We start from the raw sequence: 23,473 nt of genomic DNA on the forward strand, positions 1-23,473 counted from the left end.
CAATACTGCAAGCCATCACGAGCAGGACAGGGTAAATTCTGACCTCTTCTCTGTCTTCCTGAAGACGTTGCTGTGGATGCCACAGCCCAGCCAGCAGAACCAGGAACCAATACCCACTGAACCGACAGTCCCAGGTCAGGTCCAGGTGAATCACCCAGTCCTGCCCCCTTTTCTTACCGCTCAGCGATGGAATGGGCCATGTTCTTCAACCGCTCTTTGTTCGACTGGGGAGTGCCAATCTGGGGAACAACGGGACTGAGGAGCTTGTTCATCAGTTCTAAAACTTTGTCAGGGTTCTGTTGGTATTAAAGTTACACACAAAGAAAAGGAGCATGTTTTAATCTCATTGAAAAAGCAGGTCTCACGCAGTGGTGCCTAGTGCAAGCTCAGAGATGCCTCCCTCCCATAAAGAGTCAAGATCATATTAGCTCTGAGCAACATAATGCTGCTGGTTCATGTGAAAAAGTATTTTCCCCTAATTTTCCTTTAAAACAGTGGCTATGGTTGTATCCACTTTTATTTCAAATATATTTCAAAAGGAAACAAGAGTACTCACTATAAAGCCCAACTATTTTAGACTTCAATTCAGTATCTATGAAATTGGAAGAGCACACTCCAGGTAAATAACTTCACTAACAAGAATAAAATCAGGCATGAGGCAATCTCTTCAAAAGACCACATTGATCAAGAACCAGGACGTCTTAAATCAGAATGGGTTGGAGCGCAATCCACCTGGGTTTGCTCACTGAAACCCCTCTCCATGCAGCTTTAACAGCAGCAGAAATAATCTGCTTGAATAATTCAATCTCCAAGATGAAATTTAACCTCCTAATCACAGGGAGAATGTTTGGAAAAAATGGTGAACCAGCTACATATTTAAGGCAGCACACAGAAGATATTTACCTTTGCAAGGTCATAGAGTTTTGCAGCTTCTTCAAACAATCCTTTATTTTCTGCTGCAGAAGCCACTTTGTTAATAATGGGTTTTGTGTCACTTGTAAACTTGTCTATCACTCCAGGCTAAAGAGGTGAGACAAAAACAGAAGGAGAGAAGAGAAGAGAAATCAGAATGCTTAAAAACTCCTGAATATTCTGTCAAGGCAATGAATATTTTACATGTTGGATTATGATTAGAATGGCCTGTACATTTCCATGGGAACACGCAAAAGGGACATGTTAAAAATAGAAAGAGCTCTTGTGAGAGAGACTTTCTCCAAAACGGAGTCAGCACTGAGACATCTGCAGTTTCTAATTCATTCAAAATGACCCAGATAACAGGTCAAATTCTAAATTATTTTAATTGCTGATGACACATTACAGAGGAGAAGAAAACACAAAAGACTTCAGCATATAACGTGCCAGGGTCTCCAGGAATGCTGTTTATGTATATTGGCATGACAGGTTGGAAGTGAAATCTTTCACGGATAAATGAAAGGGCGACAAGAATTTTAAAAGAAACAATAAACACAAGTAGAATAAAAGGGACGAAAGAGTCAGGGATATCTGGAAAGGATTTTACTGTAGTTGAGGATGTGAAGATAAGACTATATCATCTAGAGGAATTTATTTTAAAACTAAGATTGCTGGTTTCATACCAAAGAAACACAAGAATACAGTTACATTTAAAAGGAGTTGAGTAAAGTCAGGAAAACAGAATTAACCATTAATGGTATAATCTAAAAGCTATTCATCCTACAAAGAACTGGAAAATGAAAAAATATTTGTAAAGATTACTGAGTTACCTTGCTCTCGTGTGTACAATCTCACCGCTTTTAAACTGACAGAACAAAAGCATCTAAAAGAAAATCCTGCCAGAAATAACTTTTTTTTCCCCTTTTTTTTTTTGACAGGAGCAATGATTGCAGCATGAGCCCTAATATTAAAATTAAAATTTAAAACGATTCCAGAATCTGCTTTACACAGAAAGGTTCCAAAGTTGCTGCAGCGAACAGAAAAACTTCGTTGGTTATCTAAAATTTTAATCATTTGCATGCACTCTCCTCTTTTCAGGTGAAACCCTAAGGTTTCCTTTATCTTATGACCGTGTAAGCTTACATTTTACTTTTAGATTACTGGTTTTACAGCAGAAGTAAGATCCATCACAACTAAAAACGGCTGATCTTTGATCCAATACTTACCCTCATCTATATGGAGAGGACAGATCAGTTGTGGCTATGCCAGTGGTCTGTGAGCCCTTGCTCCCTTAATTACAAGGATTTTAACGGGCTGCAATACATTTCTCCTCTGAGGTGAATGAGGATAATGTCATATAGATAGTTTTCACATGCACACTTCAGTTAACAGAAGAGTCTCACACCCACTTACAAGCAAGCCATTTTTACTAATTGCTTTTTACTTATGTGTACTAAATTCCACTTCCTACTGTAAAGATGAAATTCTGATCTCTGATGCCATTTGTTTCTTTAGTTACATCAGCTGTCTACAGGGACATAGTTTGCCCTGCGGTTCCTGACCTGCCTGCTGTTAGGGCAGGTCATAGATTATTCTGTAAAAGGATCTCATACTTGGAGAACTTGTATGTATTCAAACACAGTAATAATTTGGCTGGTGAAAAATAAAGAAAAGCAAGATAGCCTCACGACTACTTTGGAAATCACACATAGTTTGTACTTTTTATGTAAAATATAAACATAAATTGTCAACTCACCTTCCTACTACCATCGTTTTCCAGCTTTCCAAGAATCATATCAAACTATATCCACAGAGATGTAAAGTAAGAAAAAAGGAAACAAAAATAGAGAGATGAATTGCACGTATTTCACAACATATTTACTAAGTACAAAGATGCAGTCATGGATGAATGAAAAACAGTGATCAATGTCAAAATTATTTGTATATAAATAACAGGCAAAAAGACGTGATTAAATATCTTAAACATATGGTCATTGTGAGACCTCCTATCATCTAGGTCTGCATCAGGCAGAAAGAGTAACCAACTGTTTAAGACTGTCCTGCCTAATAAAGATTTCAATGAAGAAATGAATTTCAGTTTAAGTGAGGAAGGCAAAACACGGCCAAACATACCTCTCTGCTTTCAATTACTAGTTCACTAACGCAACGCAAGAACATATTCTCTCCTTGGCTGTCCTTCTCATTCCTACAAAAAAAAAAAGGGAAGGAGGAAGGTACTCCTGTTTCTGAGGACTTCCCAGATAAGAATAATTAAGCAGTAGTAACTAGGAGAAAATCTAGAGACATTTATTAGCTCCTACCTGAGAAAGTAAAAATACTGCAGAGCTTCCCTTGGATCCGTTGATTCAAACTTACGGGTGTAAAGCATCAAAAGCCGCACAAAATTCAGACGCCTGACGCCAGGAGGGTCGCCAGCTTCATGGCTTACTGTAACGTCAGAAACAACACTATCAGAGAATCTAATGCCAGGAAACGTTGCTCTGATCTTCATCTCAAATTAGTCAGAGCCATGATCCAGAGCTCTAATGCAACTAAAACAATTAACTTTTAGGAGATTGTTCTGATAAATGCTGCTTGTTTGATCAATTACATAGACCTGCAGTGTCTACAGGGTACTCTAAGGGCTCAGAAAATATTCCTTTATTGTAAAGTAAACGTGCAGGACCTACATAGCTGTGCACTCTGCCCAGAAGATTTCAGGAGCAATTTTAACTCAAACAGGACCAATGCAACATGAACAGCATGACAACGCAAGCGCTCTGTCCGGAAGAGAAAAGCAATTGCAGCTTCAAACTGTGCTGTCAAGAACAATACTTGGAAGTAGAGGAAAGGCTGCTGGTTCACTGCAAAATGTGATTCACCTGAAAAAAAAACACAACACACACACAGAGTGTAAGTGACAATGACTTTGCAATCAGAGATCACTGACAGTGGATGCTTCCTGTCACAGTGCATCACTATTGCTTATTCAGTGCCAATAGAAACAAACACACAAGGCAAAACTGAACACCTAAACACACCTCAGTGGCTTATCTATAACTGTTCCACTGCAAATGTACCATGAAAGACCACAGCATAACAGTTACTCAAAAAAGTTCCTTTGTTCTTTTCAGACAACGAACTATCAACTCTGATAGACTGCAACAGATTCTCTAAAGACCACAACTTTTTGTCTTCACTTATACTTATGCCAAGTGGTACAAGTAATGTTAAACCCCTTGATTTTCCTACTCAGTGACACCAATGGTAGCTTATTGTATTTCTCTTCCGCACATTTTTATCAGGGTGTGAGTGATGCTACAAACTAGATAGTCCAAGTGACCTAATTTTGATTAATTGTAAGACGATTATGGGAAAAGGTACTCTCTTGGGCTGTGGATGTTCCTAAAACTTTCTGAAGTGGAAGGAACTGTGATTTGGGTCCCCAGAAAATTACCTGAAATAGTAATTTAAGGGAAACAATGAACAATGGATGCACACAGAGAAAAGCCTTGGAAATACATGGCTACATTAGGTAATGATTGCTTTTCTGTTCTGTATTCCAAAAATTGGAAGTTTTGCTAGACCACCTTAGCATATTTATGGCGAGAGAAAGCAATCCATAATTTAGTATGGATAAAGTACAAACAGCAGCAGGGTTGTTCACAGATGAATATTCACTCTCTTGATTGCTGGGAACACACAGGACTCATTCATCGTGTCTTATTGAAGTCTGCCATTACTCCAGGGAAGCAGGCTGTCCATGAACACCCTAAAGATGCCTGTCACTAGTGGAGAGCTATAGGACTTTACGTGGAGTCTGGGGTTTGTATAACAACAATTGGAAAGTGCCCTAAGCAGAAAAGCAGAGGCCCAAGTAACGCATCTATTTGTGGTTTCTTACCATAGTCTTCTAGCAGTTGCTTCTGGAACTGTGATAATGTTAGTCGGTCTTGTGGAGAACTTGCACCATTATCATCAAAACACACTTGGTTCAGCTAAAAACACATCGAAAAAAAGCAGGTATTTCAACTTCACCTTGAACAAGGGATGCGTTCAGAAGATAATTCGTTCCATCTGAAGCCCCTCCTAAGATTTCACCGACTGACTAGAAACTACTTCTAGTCACAACATCAGGTCAATCCATTGCGGGGAAGCAAAGATCTCTAATGTAGAAATCCATGCAGATATAACCCAGGGGTCCTCTTCTATCTGTCCATGCCATCAAACTCTGATGCTGGGACTCTGAACACTCACCAAGCAATAACTAAAAGCAATATTTTTTTACCCAGTCTTTACAAATACATCATTCTACTCCCTCTTTCTGATAAAGGAGAGAAATGGGTACTGACCAGTATCTATCATGCTCCCATCAAAACTGTAAGGAGTTTGGACTACACAGACATTGACAGCATCTTCTTCTGCCAACTGACACCAACGTTTCAGCCATAATCCATCCAGAAAGGAAAAGTCAGAGGATCCTCACTGTAGCAAGCTAACACTACTTGTCAAAACAGCTGACAAAGATCAGTGTCAAACGAAGAACATGACACTTCCAAAGACCAGTGTCCCCAGATTAACACCTGATAGTGCAGAGGGTAACAGAGCAGCCCTGGGACTTGGGTTCCCAGCCCCTCACTATCCGCAAGGTCAAGTCACATGCGTTACACTGATGCAAAGCACCAGACCTAGAAGTAGGGAGGTTAGCAGAGCAGTGCAGAAAAGCAATACCATTTAGACCTGTTCTTAAAAAAAAGAAAAACCACCACAACCCCAACACCACACTTACTTTTAGCCAAAGATAATCTTCTGTTTTATCAGCAACTTCACTCTGGTTATCTGTAATGTCACAACGGCCAATAATACAATAAACAGCCCTTTTGTATGGGTCAGTATTATTTCTCAGAGCTCGTCTGTAATGAAGACGCAGTTTATTTTCTGTGGCAGGAGATAGTCTACGGAAAAAAAGAAGATTGAAGGAAAAGACATGAAACCCATCTTTCCCTGCATGAGGAAACCTGGATACAAATCAATGTAAATAGGTGCAAATTCACAGCAGAGGCGTAATGACAGTAAGCACTGGCTGATATTTCTTGCACTATTTCTTGCACTATTTACATCTGTAGGTAAAAATTTTGCACGCATGAATTTAAACGTATAATTAAAGTTACGGAGGATCATCTTCAAATACCCATTGCAGGGGAAAAAAAAAAATTAGATAACCGTCTCTTTAGGGGTGCATTAATATTGTGGTAGATGAGCTATTTTCGTCCGACTCTGCTATTTCATCATTTCAGAAAAAGACAGCTCAAAGTCTTTGGAACTCTTTGGGTTAGTAACTAAGAAGTGAGCAGGTCGTTGTACCATGAAGTCTTTTAGGAGAGACACTTTCATCTTTATCATTAAATACCGCCTTAATGTTCTTTGTCATTCTATTTCTTGTACCCTCTTGCAGAGAATTTTGCAGAATTGAATCAATAAAGTGATTCTCCTAGACTAAGACATTGTTTGTCAAATCTGTAGGCAGAGAACCTTTTCATAGCTGTAATAAAAACAAAATAAATCAATTATACTGTATCTCATTAAAGTATCTGCAATGAAAACAATGACAGTACCTTCACTAAGATTTCTGGAACAATCTTCTTATAATGAGCACTCCTAGATACTCTCTACAAACCAGGTTAATTTATAGAGTAACAACATGGCGTACACTACTCAGTAAATGGCACTTTGATTTTTTTTCCTCTCAGTTTTAAGACATGCAAACTGATGTTCTTGCTCACATTTTCATACCTGAAGAGCCACAATACATTCAACATATTGCAGGATGAGGGCTTCCCACACACAAACGAAATTTGTCATAAGCTGAGGTGGGATATTACAGGTTGACGGTTGGACTCGATGATCTTAGAGGTCTTTTCCAACCTTAATGATTCTATGATTCTAGGTTTATGTCCTGCACTTACCTGGGCCCTCCCGTTTCCCCCAATTTCAGCCAGTACCTTAGCACAGTGCCGTTCCCCTGAAGGGAGCACAGCTATAATGCGATAGCTGACCGTGCGCTTGTTTGAAATCCATTGCAAGTGGAAAGATAAAACACCGCAGCAGAGTTCTGAGCACACCTTAAGATGCACCAACTCAACCGCTTGCAACCACATAATCAGTAGTTTGGCCAGTGGCCTCTGTCAAGTGATGGGTAGCAAAAACTGGAAGAGGAGAATAAGCACAAGAGAGATGTGAGAGTGAATGCCTCTAAAGGCCTCTAACAAACACTGCTTGCTTCTATTGTGTGGCATTCTTATGAAAACAGGTGTAGTAAAAAGCGTTCCCCAAAGGAACTTCAACTAAAGTAAGTGACAGGGGAAATAAAAAGACACAGGATTCGTGACGGCAGACTAAATCTGATCTATTGTATGCAGTATCCTACCGTTACACAAGGCGGATTCTATGGTAAAAAAGCAAAGCTACACCACTGTATTATTTTTGAAATGTAAATTTTTGCATACTTTCAAACAACTCTTTCTCTATGGAGATTTCTAGACTTCAAAGCCACAAATTAAAATACGTAAACTTCTTACATGTAATTTAGGTAGGCAATAAAAACACTAGGCAGCCATCACCACCAGAAGAGACCTGAGCTTCTTATATTTCTACCAAGCCACTAATTATTTCACTACTCCACGGCAATTCCCACCCCTCACAAAGATCTTTCCTAGTTCCCAATTACCTTTTATCTTTACTGTGCATGTACTCCTGGAACCAGGTTTTAAACTCTCCCAGCTGGTGCTGTGCCCGTTTCACCACATGCATGGCTGCAGTCAAATCTCCACAGCGCATGCAGTAGTAAATCAGTGCCCAGACAGGATGGCCTTCCACCTCACCATCCTGAAAATAAAGTAAGAAATAATTTTTTTAAAAAAGCAGCATATTTGAATTAATTTTCTTTATCATTTGCCTCATTCCTTATTTCTGCCCTTATACCCACACATTGATTTTGCTAAAAAATTCTGTTTGTGTTACAGAAGCCAGAGGTCATGAGGTTTAAGTCCTGTGACAGCTGTGCACAAGGATGGGGCTCTCTTCTGCTTGCCCAGATTTCAGTTCTGAGTGAGGTTCTGACAATCCCAGAACTAGCATACAGATATCCTCCCCATCCAGGAGGTGGATTTGGATTAGGCCACCGAGGTATTAAAACATTTGTACTGAAAAAGAAAGATACCAAACTAATCATGGATCTCAGCAGGTAAGAAAAGGACAGCTAGACTCAGCTATGTGGTCTCCAATGTTATAATTTGTTATTATTTCCTTTTACTTTTATTTTTCAACCCAGCCTGCCTGTTTATCTGGTAATTTTGTGGGTGCACAGCTATGCACTTTCTACTATGTGCAGGTGAACAGGATTTTATTCAGATTCCTAAATAAAAGGCTCAGGCTACAATTCAGATTAATTCATTACATATTTAGTCATCAACAACTGGTGTCATCATGTTACAGTAAGTGCAAAAAAAAAAAAGCGAAAAAGCAAATAGGGAAAGTTACTGCTTTTTTGAAACATCATAACGTATTATAATACGTGCTTGTTGACCTCAAAAAAGACCACCAGAAGAGACCATAATTTCTAGAATTTAGAACTCAAACTACTGAGAACCACCATGCTTCGGGACTAGCTCTGAACTCAAAGTGATTTTGTCTATCTTCCATTTTCCTAATGAAAAATTCTAGAAAAGGAATAAGAGCCTGCTGCCTTAAAAGCAGTTTAAACAATAGAAAAACCGCTGGATGCTGCACTAGTTTCCTGGCTGTGCTGGAGCAAACAGATTTGCATTATTAGTTAAGCTCCGTTGCTGAAAGCGATGGACATACCTGGAGACCAGGGACAGGCGCAGGGAGTTTGATGTTCAAGAAGCTGCGGACTAGTTGGTAGGTCCCTGGGACTCCACCCAGCTGAGCCTGGTGCAAGTTTCCAAAGACTGTCACAAAGGTGTAATTTTTGTAACTGAAAAACAACACAAACAAAACAAACATGCGAACAGACTGAAATATACTTGCTACAAAAACATCCACTGCCTTTCAGATCCAACCGAATTAGCAATTTAAAGCAAATTACCTTGATGTTCAAACATTATCATTACAACAAAATGAGGCAAAAACTTCTCCAAACCATGTTTGGAATCTGTGGTGTACTGCTCCAGGTTTAACTCTGTTATGAGGTTCCCCTTATTAGGTTCTCTTAGTAGTAAGTTAAACTCAATTAAGTAACTGGCAACAAGCTTTTCCATCCTAACACTTTAACTCTCAATCCTGTCACAAAAGAACAGTTAAACACTACAGATATGTTTGTCTCTCCCTGCCCTATGGATAAATATAAACTTGAGGGCCATGGATTTACCAGAAGGAAATCACAGAGAATAAGGAAATGTAGAGAAAAACAACTGGTGAAGGCAGCTTTGAGAACACCTTCTAAAATAACCCATCAAAGCCTTTAATCAAGGCAGGTCAATTTAACAAATATTCGTGTTTAGAAGCAGGAGTCTCAAAAATCTGTACACTGAAGGAATACCTATAAAAGCAGCAGCAATAAATTACCTGAAGTTCTTTTTTCTCTGCAGCACACGGTAGACTCGCGCACCAGCAGACTATAAAACTGAAAGGCTATGTAAACACAGGCAAGCACCAGTGTATCTTGGCATCATGGCTGAGTTAAGCACATGCTCCTCAGGGCTTAAGATCACAGTTGCTCCAAAGCAACTAATGCAAGAACAGCTGCGAGCAGCACTACATCTCCTCGTACGTGTGAGGGGCTGGTGAGGCAGCCAATTCCTGCTAGGAATACCCCAGTATTCGCCAATTCCTGCTAGGAAAGAAAAGCTACAAAGCAAGGCACGGGGTTGTTGTGGGGGTTTTTTTTGGTTTGTTTTTTTTTTTTGTTTGTTTGTTTGTTTTTTTTTTTTTTTAAATCAAGCCCGAAGGGCCCAATTTCCACAATTGGGAGAGTTAGGGTGGAACTATATGTAATTAATTCCTAATTTCAGTTAGCAGTTAATGGCACTGTGAAAGTTTAGCAGGTTGGGTATTTGGCAAATCAGGTTAAGAGTCACTGGCTCATCGCACACTGCTGAGACCGAAGAACTGGAAACAGAAGATCCTTCCGATGTGTCAGTCCATCCCTGCACAGGCAGGCACGCCGCCACCACCCCTGGGTGACAACGAGTGCCGATGAGGTGTGGCAACCGACCGTCAGGGGCCAAGAAGAGGCTGTGCCGGGCGGCAAAAATCCCCTCCCAGCATGCTGTATCAGAGCGTGGCACTTTCCGTGCTCAGATGGCAGATCTGTACCTGTAACAAATGCCCACGCACTACACTGCAGCTATTGTTTGCTTTCCACTGCTGAACTAGACTGCTGGCAATATCCACAAGTGCAGTGAATAGGTAATACAGCCATCTGGGGATTCGGCTTTGGGCTTTCTCTCTACAACCATTCTGTCTGCTCCATAGCCTGCAATTCTGCAAGCATTTTCTTGGTCAAGGAGCTTAGGCCCCCGTGATACTTGCTGATACAGACCGTAAGCCACTTTCCAGAGTCTGAAAATCATTGCTCAGTGTCAGCCTCTTCAAATTTTAAAAAACCTTTCAGTGTAGAAATGGCACGATCAGAACCTGACTCGTTGCACCAGATTTGTGCCCACTGCTGTCCTCACCTCCTCCCAGCACTAGCTCCTGACAGTGATCAGCAATCAGAAAGACAGTATAGAAAGGGGGAATTTTTTTGCAGAGGAGAGATCTCTTTCCACAAGCAAAAAATCTTCACTTATCACTATGACATACATAGAATATTTAAGGGCAACATAGAAGAACGAATAAAAGGTCTTTGCATCTTCTAAACAACCTCCCCATGGATTCAAGGCCATTTTAACTAGAACAGTTTTTAACTAAAACGGTTTTATACTCAAGTGGCTGCTCTAAGCCCTGCAGAACAGAAAAGACAGGCAACAGACACTTCTGTGAGCAGCAAGAGGTAGCTGCCTTGTTAATATGTTTGTGTGCATTACAAAATCATTCTGGCTTATTATTAGGAAACTCTATTAAACTGTGCTACCCAGAGCATTCACCTTACCTTTGCTCTAGGTAGTGCAGAGCCTGCCTCACGAACTCCATCCGCACCTCCATGTTGGTCCGGACTTTCAAGGCATCGCTAGCGGGAACCAGGGTAACATCGGTCATTTGTTTCACCATGGCCCACATCTCAGAGATGTTCTATAAACAAGCCATTCCATGCAACAATAATTAGTACAGAGATGAACAAGCAACACTGTTTTGAGCTACGTGGTGTTTTCATGCTTAAGAAAAGCATAAAAACACAAGAGTAATGTCAGTTTAGATTTGTAATGGAGATTCTGGACACAGTCACGAAGGTAAGCCACTTCTGTCGTGCATAATTCAAATTTCCCAGGCTTCTCTGCATAATTTTTGCACAAGAAGATGGCTATAAATACCGTACCTGCAATTGTCACTCAGGATCGACAATGATTTCCAAGACTAGGCTAGGTACTTGGTGCTCAGACTCCTTCCCCATTTCCAGTACATCCTACTCAATAAATACCACAACAACCTCAGCTTTCCATATAAGAAATTGCTCTGGCTGCCGTTGGAAAGCTGTGCAATCAGCTGTGATGAGAAATGCCTGAAGGACACTGATCACTTGGACAAAGACTCAGGTCTGAAAAAAATGTTGAAAGCCATCCAGGTCTGCTCATCCGTAAGAACGAGATCGTATCAGTATCTACAGGACTAGAGTATCCCTGCTGTAACAGCAAAATACTGAAAAGTAACAGCACTGTTAGCTCCAGCAAGGGCAGGTGTTTGATCTCAGTGCTTCAAAGCAGCAAGAACATTGAAACTCACCGTGCTGTCCCTAGCAAAATGAACAGAGCTGTTCAAAGCAAAGATACACATCTGTAATTCAGATCTGACTGAAGCATTTGCCCCTCAGCTTCTGAACAGCTTTTGCTCTTCCCATTTGCAAAGTTTTTTCATGACTTGACCCTCCTGCAGTATTCTCCTCCAAGCGCTTCGAAGGCAGCCAGGTTTGTGCATTTGTTTTTTTGGGGTGGATCAAGGCAACACAATTAAAGGAGTGGGGAAAAAAAAGAAAAGCAAGCAGATCATTGGTTTAAAGTCAATCCTAGGGGCTTTTCGCTTTGCTAGGGTCTGACTGAAGACCTTTCACCTACAGCGAAATACATTCAAAGGGTAGTAGGAGGCCACATTTTGTAAACCAAACACAATAGAACCCATTTAAAATGAAAAGCTATTTTTTTTCCTCAACAGCTCATCACTCATGATGGGACACTGCAGTGAAAGCAGGTTCTTTTCTTCCTCACCGTGTTAAGAAATTTTCACCATGACCAAGTTCATCACAGGTGGGCCCTGCTGTACTAGAGAAGATTCCAGTATTGGCTTTGTGTTTTCTGTGGAGCTGTGCAATTTTTTTTGGCAGTATCAGTACTTTTCCACCAATGTCAGCAGGCTGTTAATCACAGCTGAAAACAGATTAAATACATTTCCTTATGTTAACTCACTGGCAGTACCTTATCATCCAGTTCTGCAACAGCAGCGCAAAGGTCCACCAGGTTAGGCTGCAGATGTCCATTCACTATCTTCTCATTATAAATATAAATCTGAAACATATTGAAAGTAAGCAAGTTTAACAATACGTATTACTCCCCTCCCCAGCCACAGCAGCAAAATCCGAACCAGGCTTCAAGAACAGAGTGTCCCCAGCAAGTCCCTTCTGCTTCCCTCCCACATTAGCCGCTTCTAATCCAACGCAAGAGAAATGGGCATCAACACCAACCGCGCTTCCACAACACACCAAAGCCCCAGGCCTGCCCGAAGGTGGGCAGCAATCCAGTCGTTCAGGGGTTCTGCACGGCAAAGCACTGCGCTGAATGCCCTGTTAGACTAACTGCAGCTAATTGTTGGAGGACAAGGATTCAGAAGAGACCTGACAACTAGATGGCTGTGATACTCCCCTGCATGGCAGCCTCCTACCTGCTGACATAAAAGAAACAGAATTTTGCTGGTTTGTGGCGATCTGGGGAATCTGAGTCAGGGAAATAAGAACAGAAACCTGGCCCTTGAAAACCTGCCGTTAAACATACATACCCATTTTGATTTAAATCTTAGTCTTAATTTAGCTACTTTACTATTGTTTATTCTACTCTCAGCCTGAAGACCTTCCAACTACCTCTGAAAATAATCATTCTCAATACTAGAAACGCAGTGCCATCGTACTTTAAGTCCCTTTTTCTTGCATGCACTACTACTTCAACACGCCCAGCATGCGAACAAGATGCGGAGCTCAGGATTGCAACCAGAATCTACCATCAGTGAAATCACATATGTGGACTTCACCATGTTTCTGTGAAACACTTTGAACTAGACATGAAGAACAATTAATCATTCCAGTGTAATTAAAACACATTTAATGGCTGATGATAAACCAAAACAGCGTGGACTGCCTGATCTCCAGGACTCCAAACTACCCACTGAAATCCATAGGAGCCCCATACCCAGCGCTGAAACCGGGTATTTTTGCACTCAAGCAGGGTGACGTTAAGGACAGCTCAGCCAGGCCAGCTTCTCCAGAGGGCTCGCTGGAGCACACGGTGGCTGCACTAAGTGTTTTGGTGGCAGAAGCCTGGCCACAAACGCCAGGTCTCCACGGCGCATCACAAGCAGCCTGCATGCAGCCCATAAACCTGATGAGAGCCCACCTGCCCACCCACGGGGAAGACACCGCGACTTTGCAGCTACCCCTGCTACTAGCACTGCTGGAGAGGTTGAGCTTTCTATATCCACAAAACATCAGGGAACAACACCGTCAGCCTCAAAGTATGGATATAATTATGCCACAAGGAAGATCCTTAATACAGGAATATTACAGTAGAGATAGAACAAATTAATGTACGTTAACAACCACCAAATCAAACGTACGCTTTATCAGCACAACCATACACCTTATTTTGCGATTCGTTTCTTTGCAGTTACCTTAACTGAACGCAGACATGGAAAGACAGATGTACACGCTACTATCCGCCTCAGCAAAGACTGATCCAATGCACACAATCACAGTAACTGTGTGCAAATCAGGCAACGCTTTGTCTTCGTAGTTTTACATATTCCATTTTGAAAAAATCAAGTCCTTCTCCTTCATTTTGTTTTCAATAGTGCTGGTAAACAGATCATCTCAAACCACAAAAGTAACAAATTGGTTATGTAAAGGTTTATCAGTTTTCCCTGACAATTTTCAGAGGGAGTCTCATGCCACCAGACGTATTAATTCATAGCTGATGCACTAAAGCTTCTCATAAGCGATGCCGTTAAAATGGGATGTAATTTGACAAACATCAGGATTAAGACTTCAGCATGTTCTTCCTACATGCACACATCAGAAATGTGACCTTCCACATGTGAGAATAAAGGGAATGTAAAGTCTTCATTTGCAAACTGTTACACATTGACATAAATTCTAAAAAACATTTTTGTTGAAAGGTTAGAGGAGTTTCAATTTACTATACAAGCATAAATGATTTCTACAGTCGTATCTGGTGTTCAGGATCTCCTTTCGAGATCCTTTTTTGACAAAAAAAAATCCTGTTGTAGGCAGATGAGCACACTTCTAAAAAACGTGTGGCTAAATTTCTGTATTTTCCAACTGCATTTTAACCCCAGGCAGATGTTTCCATGTTTTACCTGCCATATCTCCTTACACACCACGCTCACAGATTTTTAATTTCCCCACCCCTCTCTCTGTAGAAAACAATGTTTGACTATGTTTTTTCATTTCCACTCACCTGCCGAGCATACGCCATCTCCACGTTGTCCAACGAGCTGCGACCTGGAGGGCCCAAATCACCAACGTAGCTAGGCTGTTTAAAGAGAAGCGTATAGGAAGGTATAAGGTATAAAATTACTACAATGCATTTTACCAACATATCTACTCCTAAAGAACAGCAAACCATGTTCCTGACAGAACTAAGAACAGGGTTTTGAACTATCTACCGAGTAAAATGCACAGTCTCACTGCAATACCCTATTATCTTCCCAATATAGCTTAAACTTTCTAAAGCGACAGAAATCCTCCTTATTCAGTGCACAAACCAACCATTAGCTCTCTAGAATTAGGACATCAGTGTCTCTTGATAGCATCTTATAATTCTTTCCTTTTGTTTCTTGAAAGGTTGCTGATTGTCATGTTAGCATTTCACTGTGAAGCATCTAGTCTGACTAGATGGACACAGAATTCGATGAGCCGGCTCAATGGATCCAGTCTAGCAAGGCTGACACTCCAGTTTTGTCCTAGTGCCACGACACGGACACAAAATGTGACCGCAGCATTCAATTATCTGCCAAAAAGTGCCCTATTGCTGGTCAGTTGTAGGAAGGAGGAAGACACTGGCAATATACTGACCTGAAAAAAATCACCTTCCTACCCACAGAGACTATGTCAAGACTGAGATATTTTCAGTGTAGAGGGACAGCGGATGGAGTCATGGCATGGAAAATTTGTACTGTTTTATAAAACTTGAAATATAATACTGACATAATATTCTAATGCTACATAAAGCTATCCTTGTAAGCGTTCACTACAAATAACAAATATGTTTTCAGTATAGCCGCTACTGAACATGGATGTTCACCACTCGGGGCAAAGAATACTCCTAATTAAGTATGTAATACTCTCCAATGTTTCCTGCTTCCTAAAAATGCAGTTCTTCATTTCACCACTGGCATTGCAAGTCTTGGGTTTGAAAATGAAGTGCAATCATTTTAAAGACAGATCCTTTAAAGACAGATCCTTTTGAGGTAAGCAGTCCTTTAATATCAGCTGCTTCATAAGCAGTGCTACAGCCACAACGGTCTGAAGATAAAAGCAAGACAAGCTCAGTATAGAAGCATATTTATTACGAAGCCAGCTGACATAGTTGGAGCAAGCAAAGAGGAACAGACAAGCTTTCAGAAAAGCAAGGATGTTTTCAGGTCTGAAACAGAAGCAACAGTCTTTGAATTTCAGACTTGGAACCCAAAAGCTCATTTGACTCTCGCAGGTATAGTTGGTCTGGTAACAGATGTCACCTCTCCGCACAAACCTTGCTCAGGTACTTCAGGTGTCTAGCTTAGTTATGAGGATCTAAGCTGGTTGTTTACTTCCACCAGGAGAGAGGATGCAAAGCACATAAGCTAAATATTGAAAGCAGCTGTGAGCAAACCCTGAGAAGGGGCCTTGCTGTGCCTTGGTTTGTCACCAGATAACTCAAGTCCATCTGCATTCCTCTAAACCGGAATCAGTAACTTTTTCCAAGAAAGAGCAGGTACATCTGCAGAGTTTTAAAATCAAGCTTTTTACCACCAAAGTCAGTTACAGCTAGCTGCGCATCCTCATTAGCTGTTACACTGCACCTTAGCAATCCTGTCAAATAGTTTTACTTTTTCTTACATCAGTAACCCAGAACGTCACTACTTTATTGTGTAAATAGGATCACCTTCAAGTATTGCCTAAGGACATGTTCTAGTCTTTCCTGGAAGAGTTCAGTTAAATGTGACCGACTTGCTTGCCTACACAAAAAGACAATGAAGTCCAAATGCAATGGAAAAAAATCATTGTTTTCAGTTTAATCAGCTTTAGAGTTCAGCTTTGCTGACACCTGCTAGGCCGCAGCACGGCAGGACCAACGTTCCAGCCATGACCTGGCTTGCGTGGATTTCAAGAGAAGATCTGAGAAATGGGTAGCTTTTCTCCAGACAGTGTCATCATTCAGTTTCTTGTTTCAAATGAGGACAAAATGCTGACAGGGTCTTCAAAAGAATCTCACTTTTTTGGGAACTGTATCCCAACTTTGAAATGAAATAATACAAACATATGAACTTCCAGACAAGTTACTGATCAGTCTGTGCACTGAACAGTGTCTCAGTCATTCCCAAATGCTTATAATTTCAATTTGACATCAGTTTAACCCAGGTTATCTTCTATGGTGTAGGACCTCTCTCACAGTCATGAGCGTATGTTCTCGCACAGACAATGGCCATCCACTGTCCTAGTCTAGGAGTTTTGATCAGGAAAATTTTCGCAACTGTAAATTTAAAGACTAATAAAGTGACATAACTGCAATGGCCAAGAAGCTGTTCTAAGTTAGCTAGGAATTTATATGTGAAGATAAGGGCATTGGCCTCTATTGAGAAATTATAAGAACTTTGTGGTATTTATGATTATGCTACGCAGAAAGCGGTACAACAGTTGATTACAGAATTAAAAAAAAAAAATACATTTGTGTGTGTCCCTGATACAGTGAAATATAAATGAAGGAAGGTATCAAAGATGAACCTGGACAATCCTTTAAAATTGCTGGAATTAGTTTATCACTGCATTAATTTCTCAGTAATAGTGCAATTTAAATTATGTCCAACCTAATTATAAAATCAGGCAGATGCATTTAGACCTTAGGCAAGTATAAAAAATGCCTTACCAAAAACGCAAAAGAAATCCTACTTTTTCTTTTTGCAGCTGAACTTACAACTAAAAATACTCTTCACAGTCACTCCTAATGGATACTGATATTCAGAAGCATTTGCATTTTTCTTTCAATGCCAAATCATCTGACACAAATTCCTTTAAACCCACCTAAAAAACGACAAATTCTTTGTTCTAAAGAACAAAGCAGCTGTTAAAGCAGGTTTCCTGGGAAACAGACATGATGGCAGAAATAGCGCTTTGCAGCCTTCCCCTGTGCTGTGCCAGATAAATTGCAGAGTTATTTAAAGTAACGCTAAATTATGGACGTTGTCATTAATTACTGATGAGGTTTCACCTTCTAAAGCAAGTGAAGAAGGGTACATTGTGACAAAGTGTCACTTTTCAACCAGTGCCCAAACACCAGAAACGTAAGGACTGGGGCTTTGTTTTGTGAGTCTAGTTCCTTTTTCTCCGGCTGCTGCTTTGCAGCACCAAAGAGCATCCACGTGGCTGCCACTCCAGAGAGCGGTGTATGACTGACGCGTTAAAACCCACAGGTAAGGATCTGAACTCAAAAGCGCACGCCTGAAACGAAGAAATAACGGCTCTGGGGTTTGGGGTTTTTTCCTTTCCTTTCTCCAATTTTAATTTTACCCTCGCTGTTATGTTTTGAGGATCACTCATGAACAATCTGCCACAGCTCAGAACTGCCATATTGAAATTAAATTCGTTAAATGCCCACTACCGACTTGGCATTTCAGCAAGGGAAAAATTCAGGAACTCTAGAATTTGTCTTGCTTTTCTTTCCTATGCCAAGAGCCATGGGAGCAGGCTTATTTCCTTTTTTTTCCATCTCATACTTGCATTCTGGCTTCATCTTTGAATTATTAAACTTAAAAAAGCACTAGCTCAATGAACTATCTCATGGCTGTGCTAAGAGGAAATTTCAAAAGGAGAAACCAAAGCAGTGAGTCAGCGTGGGGAAGGCCGTTTCCACTCTTCACCCTGAATTGCAGAAACGGAGAGCTGCGTAGGCAATCCTTCTGTAGCTGGCAACAGCGTTTGAAAAGGCATCCCCTACAAGCTAAGGGGGGGATTTGGGGAAGGGGGAGGAGAGCCTGTGGTGGCAAGTCAGAACTTATCAAGTTTTCAAGCAAGGAAAAGATTATGAAAGATGTGTTGAAAACAGCAGCTAGGTGCGCACGAGAAGAATCATCTTCTGGGTCAGGTTCTTAAGCTTAACGGGAGCAGCAAAAGGAAAAACAGAAAAGTGGGTAATGCACTGGAGAAGTGCAAGTGCACACACACGTATCTTTCTGCATCGCTAGTCTGATACCGCTAAAATGGCTTGTGCTGTTTTTATCAACGGCATTTGCTTCTCCCTGCCCTGAATTCAGGTCTTTCCAAAACATTCTTCAGAACTGTAATATTTATTCTGAATATTATCCATTCGTGAAAGCTGCAGCTACACTGCATTGCCATCACATTTTTATCTTTTAAATTCATTTAGCCTAACGATGCTGCTTTTCAAAGGAGTCCTCCTTCATTTGTACTCAGTCGAGCATTCAGCTTCACTTGCACACCAAACCGCGTGCGTATAAAGATGCATTATTCATCACCCTCATATGCATATGCACATTCCTCAGCAGAAGTCTGGGCAGACATTTTGTCAGCACTCCAAATGGCTTGGCCAGTAGATGCGGTGAATAACTAGGCAGGAGACCGAGCTGGAGAAAACACCATCATAATACACTGCGGTGCAGCGAGGGAGAGGAAAGCACCTTGCAGTCCTTGGGATTTAAGGGATATGAAGACATGATACAGAGGGGCAGAACAGAAACCGAGAGCAACAGCGTCTCTCCGTCACTGTGGGAGTGGGTTGCTTGACAGCAGGAGTGAAAGAGCTTGGGGTGAGGGTGGAAAAGAAAAACCTGGAATAAGAGGACAAAAGAAATGCCTTGGCACCTAGCGGAACAAGAATTGGAACAAACACCTTGAGAGCATAGGTGTTTGATTCCTTGAAAACAAAACTTGGGCTTTCCACCCTTTTCCCCCAAGAAGCACCTTTTTATTAGCTCTGTTTTTCCCTTATGGAAAGAATGCTAGGCTGGAGGACAAGGGAGAGCAGAAAACCCTAATGGCAAGACTTGCGCTAGCTTCTTTGAATCATGAGCTTTGCCTGTTAATTGGTCTTATTTCTATGAATAATGTGTTGGTATTTCACTCTGCCCAAATTAGCTTGCCCAAAGCTTGAGAATTGGCTTGCAGGCAGATCGGCCCCCTGCTGCGTTTGGATCTGTGCCTTTTCAGTTGATTCTCCATCTCCAGAGGATATCAATTAAACCTCTACTATATTCTACAGGCTGTGTGTGTTTGTGTCACACACACACAAAAAACTTATTTGACTGGAACAAGGCTTTAGAAGAACAACCTGCTGTGGGGAGGTTAGATAACAGGCTTTTAACACAGTAGATGCACTTCAAACCTCTCAGACCTTTGACTTCTTGAGGCTAAGACTAGAATATATCAAGGATTTTAAATGCTCTTGAAATGACATACTAATACTATGAGTGCTTTGAAACGGAGAGTGGAGTATTACTGAGTGACAGTGTATATTGAATCTTTAAACTCATTCATGAAAAACGTTAGAGGGTTTTTTTTTTCCCCCTCCTCCCTCCCACCAATTTGATGCTTGACACCTTGAGTGCCATGGACTGGGGGCAGTGTCCATTTGACACAGAAACATCAGAAAAGGGGTTTTACCTTTTCAGAGTAGGTTATTAAATTGCTTCTCCTAGCAGTCAATATCCACACTTCGAATGGAAAACCCCACATCAGCAACTCACACACAAATCAGAGACGTTAGAAGCTATCGGAATAGCTGCCAAGTCTTCAGCCTCGCATCCTAAAATAATGGGATAGCTGTTCCTAGTTTTAAATGAATTCAGCCTGCATTATTTAGCATTTCTAATATTGGAAAGCTGGACAACCTTCTGAGAAGTCACAGTAAAGTATCAGTAAAATACTTTCTGGGGAAGATAGCTTCTATAAAAAGATGTATGCTAACTGGGATTAACCTATATTTAAAAGAACAGTAATCGGAAAGGGACATTTCATTAATAACTTTAATTATTTCCAAATCCCTATACAGGTCATACCCCGTTAACATCAAGGGCTTTTTTTTATTTTAATGCACTTTGCAGCTTTATAAAGTCACTCCAATGAACAAGAATTTATTTTAAAAAAACCCCAAACAACACAAACAAAAAACACCCCAAAAAGGGAGCAGGGGAGGAACACGTCTATAAAAACCTGTGCCTGAAAGCGCAGCAACATGCGTCCCCCCAGCCCTCATCGCCTCTCCTCTCAAGGTTACAGTTTTCATGGAGCATCATGCAGAGGTTGTGATGCAACTTTGCGCTCCAGGGATCTCAGCTGATGTCTGATGCCTCTAGCTCAGAGTTCCCACAACTCTGCACGTAACTGTGCTTTACTCATGTAACTGGAACATTTTCTTTAAGAGAATAAACTGTAATGTTTTAAGTTGTAACATAAGGTAAGGAATGTTTAAAGTTGCTAGTCAACAGCTTTCTACGTCAAACACAGGGACCGTCTTGCCCAAAGGATTTGGTCCCTTGAATTGCTGAACACTAGAGGTCTTAGAGGCACAAAACTTGAATCTGCACTATGTGAGCGCGCAAGGTAAAACGGAAAGCATACTACCTCTTTGTTATTTTGTTGAATATTCATCTGGTTTTGCCTAGAAAGCTGAGAGACTTCATCAGCCTCCTAAGAAAAGCCATAAATCCTGGCCAGCACACAGTGATAAGGGAAAGAGACACTTTAAGACCTGCGTGTGAGCACAGTTACACCTGAGAAACTGTCTGGTCTCATTAGCATTGCAAAGGTTTCCTGCAGGTGAAGTTCACCCCAATGTGTTTTCTGTCCCCTGGGTGTATCGATCCAATATGCGTGAGTGTGACTTTAAACTTCCAGCTTGCACATATGTTGCTTAAAACATAGCTTCAGCAATAGGAGCTGCATTGCCTGTACCCATCGGTCAATAAAAACAATCATACAGGTTTGATATTTTGCTAGACAATGCATTCTGTTAGTCACAGCCCTTCTGAAATTAAATAGAGATTTGATACGTCTCATTTTCACACAGTTGTAGCTACAGAATAATCCAGAGGTGGTTTCAGCAATGCTAGAATGCCAGCTGCGTACACATGCGTGATTATGCACAGTGTTTAGAAAGACAGAGTTACCTCATTTTCCTGGGTGAAATCGAGAGCATCTTCCCCTGACGCAAGCAGAGTGTGAAGAATCCTTTGTTTCACCTGTTCCCATTCAACCAGCATTGATTCTCGGTGATACTCCTCAGCCATACCAAAAGTCTGTCGGTGAAGAAGAACAACAGCTACGGAACATATAGAACACCAAACAGCCTAGCTCCGCTATTAATAGACCAGCTCAAAAATGAAACAGAAAATAGGAACTAGATAAATCAACCAGGTCAGCCCTCAAGAGCTAATGATGTGCTCCATATTATTTTAACAGGCTTCCTGTTCAGGTACAAGGGGATTCAGAAAGTAGGTGTGTGTGGAATTAAGACAACTCCTACATACCCAGCTGGTAAAACAGGGAATCTGTGTCTCTTCCATGGTACTGCAATGCACACAAAACTTAGCAGGCTGGAAACTGATAGGCTCCTTCCTTTAACTTAGCAGCATGGACACAATATCCAGGTCATCACTGATCCGCACAGTTTGCTGAGACTAACTTCTCTAATGGCAACTAGCTTTTCACCTCCCTGGAGGCTATAAAGATTTGACTTACCGCATTCTTAACAGAGACCTGTGTTTATTGCCCATATTTCATTTTCAGGTCTTTACCAGTATGTTTTTCTTTTAAATGGGAAATAGGATAAAACAAAAATAGAAGTATTACAGAAAATTAACCAGTGCCAAAGAATCAGAAAGTCTCTCTCATCAGGACTGTAACTCAGGAAAGCACATAGGAGAATCATATCCCAAGAAGAAACATCCTTTTACCTTAAAATGGCTGATGTGCTATATTGTCTTCAGATCCAGTTGGGGAACTCATAGAAGGAAACAGCTTTTCCCTCAAGACTCCTTATTTTGGCAATAGCATTAGGATAGAGAAGATGCTTCACCACCTTTCCTGTTATTGTTGGGGTGATGCTAACTAGCAGCCTTGAGTATACCGGGACAGGAAATAAGAATATTTCCACTAATTTAAATAGAGAATAAGCTATATTGGATCTTCCACTTCTTTCTCTTTCCCAACCTTCTCTGTCTTTCACATAGCTTTGTGCTGCAGTGTACACAACTAAATGTCTTGGTTGGCTGAATAAGTTTTTCAACTTGTTACAGCCCAGTGTTAGGATATTGTCAGTTAAGGGGCAAAACATGCCCCAGTATAAATGAATTGATAAGAGGCAGTGACATTTGGCAAACATTTAATTATGGTGCATGCATGCAACTAGAGCACAGATTTGTGTTTGTTTTATTATATAAATTCACTTTATACTTTCATGGTAGAATATAGGTCTTATCCTTATCTTCACTATGTAATTTCAACACGGGTTTAAATATGCTTCAATAATTACAGTATAATTATATGTAATTAAAATAATTTAATAATGCTTAAGTACTATTCCTTATCATTTGAAAGAAACATAGGCTCAGTTCTAAACCTGATGCCCCAAGTGTATACGGAGGGAAACAATCCATAAGCACCAGGAAGCATGCAATGACATTTCCAAGCAGCAGTTTTAAGACAAACAACAGGAAGCGTTTTTCCGCACTGCATAATTCGGTTGGGGAAATCATTGCCCCAGAGCATGACAGATACCAAAAGCATAAATAGATTCAGAAACAGGATCAGATGAATTTCGCATCAGAAAACAAATTCCAGCTCAGAAAACCTTCAAAACAGCTACTTGCTTGGAGATGAAGAGACCGGAGATGAACGGAGGAAGGCTAACTCTGTCCTTTTTTTCTCACAGACTGTCTAAGTACCGGT

The 23,473-nt window shown here is 40.8% G+C and overlaps 1 protein-coding gene across 6 annotated transcripts in view; it reads right to left on the bottom strand.

Annotated features, from left to right (window-relative positions):
* NUP93 (nucleoporin 93) overlaps positions 1 to 23,473 on the bottom strand; it is an 83,301-nt gene that overhangs the window by 7,957 nt on the left and 51,871 nt on the right. For 4 of the 6 annotated variants that reach the window (XR_012675345.1, XM_075160993.1, XM_075160992.1 and 1 more), the window contains 14 exons: positions 21,694 to 21,822; positions 14,769 to 14,843; positions 12,501 to 12,590; positions 11,027 to 11,166; positions 8,776 to 8,908; positions 7,640 to 7,797; positions 5,702 to 5,867; positions 4,817 to 4,910; positions 3,603 to 3,794; positions 3,234 to 3,360; positions 3,046 to 3,118; positions 2,669 to 2,713; positions 904 to 1,020; positions 178 to 296 (listed from right to left, as the gene is read on the bottom strand). Coding sequence is in view for 5 of the 6 variants with exons in the window: in XM_075160993.1 (XP_075017094.1) it covers positions 178 to 296; positions 904 to 1,020; positions 2,669 to 2,713; positions 3,046 to 3,118; positions 3,234 to 3,360; positions 3,603 to 3,794; positions 4,817 to 4,910; positions 5,702 to 5,867; positions 7,640 to 7,797; positions 8,776 to 8,908; positions 11,027 to 11,166; positions 12,501 to 12,590; positions 14,769 to 14,843; positions 21,694 to 21,822 (1,658 nt within the window). In the remaining variant the exon portion in view is untranslated. Of the gene's footprint in view, positions 1 to 177; positions 297 to 903; positions 1,021 to 2,668; positions 2,714 to 3,045; positions 3,119 to 3,233; positions 3,361 to 3,602; positions 3,795 to 4,816; positions 4,911 to 5,701; positions 5,868 to 7,639; positions 7,798 to 8,775; positions 8,909 to 11,026; positions 11,167 to 12,500; positions 12,591 to 14,768; positions 14,844 to 20,188; positions 20,287 to 21,693; positions 21,823 to 23,473 lie in introns of those variants that run through there. The other 2 variants (XM_075160996.1, XM_075160994.1) reach the window with 2 other exon arrangements.

Source organism: Calonectris borealis, chromosome 12 (genome assembly GCF_964195595.1).
Source record: "Calonectris borealis chromosome 12, bCalBor7.hap1.2, whole genome shotgun sequence".
Lineage (NCBI taxonomy): Eukaryota > Metazoa > Chordata > Aves > Procellariiformes > Procellariidae > Calonectris > Calonectris borealis.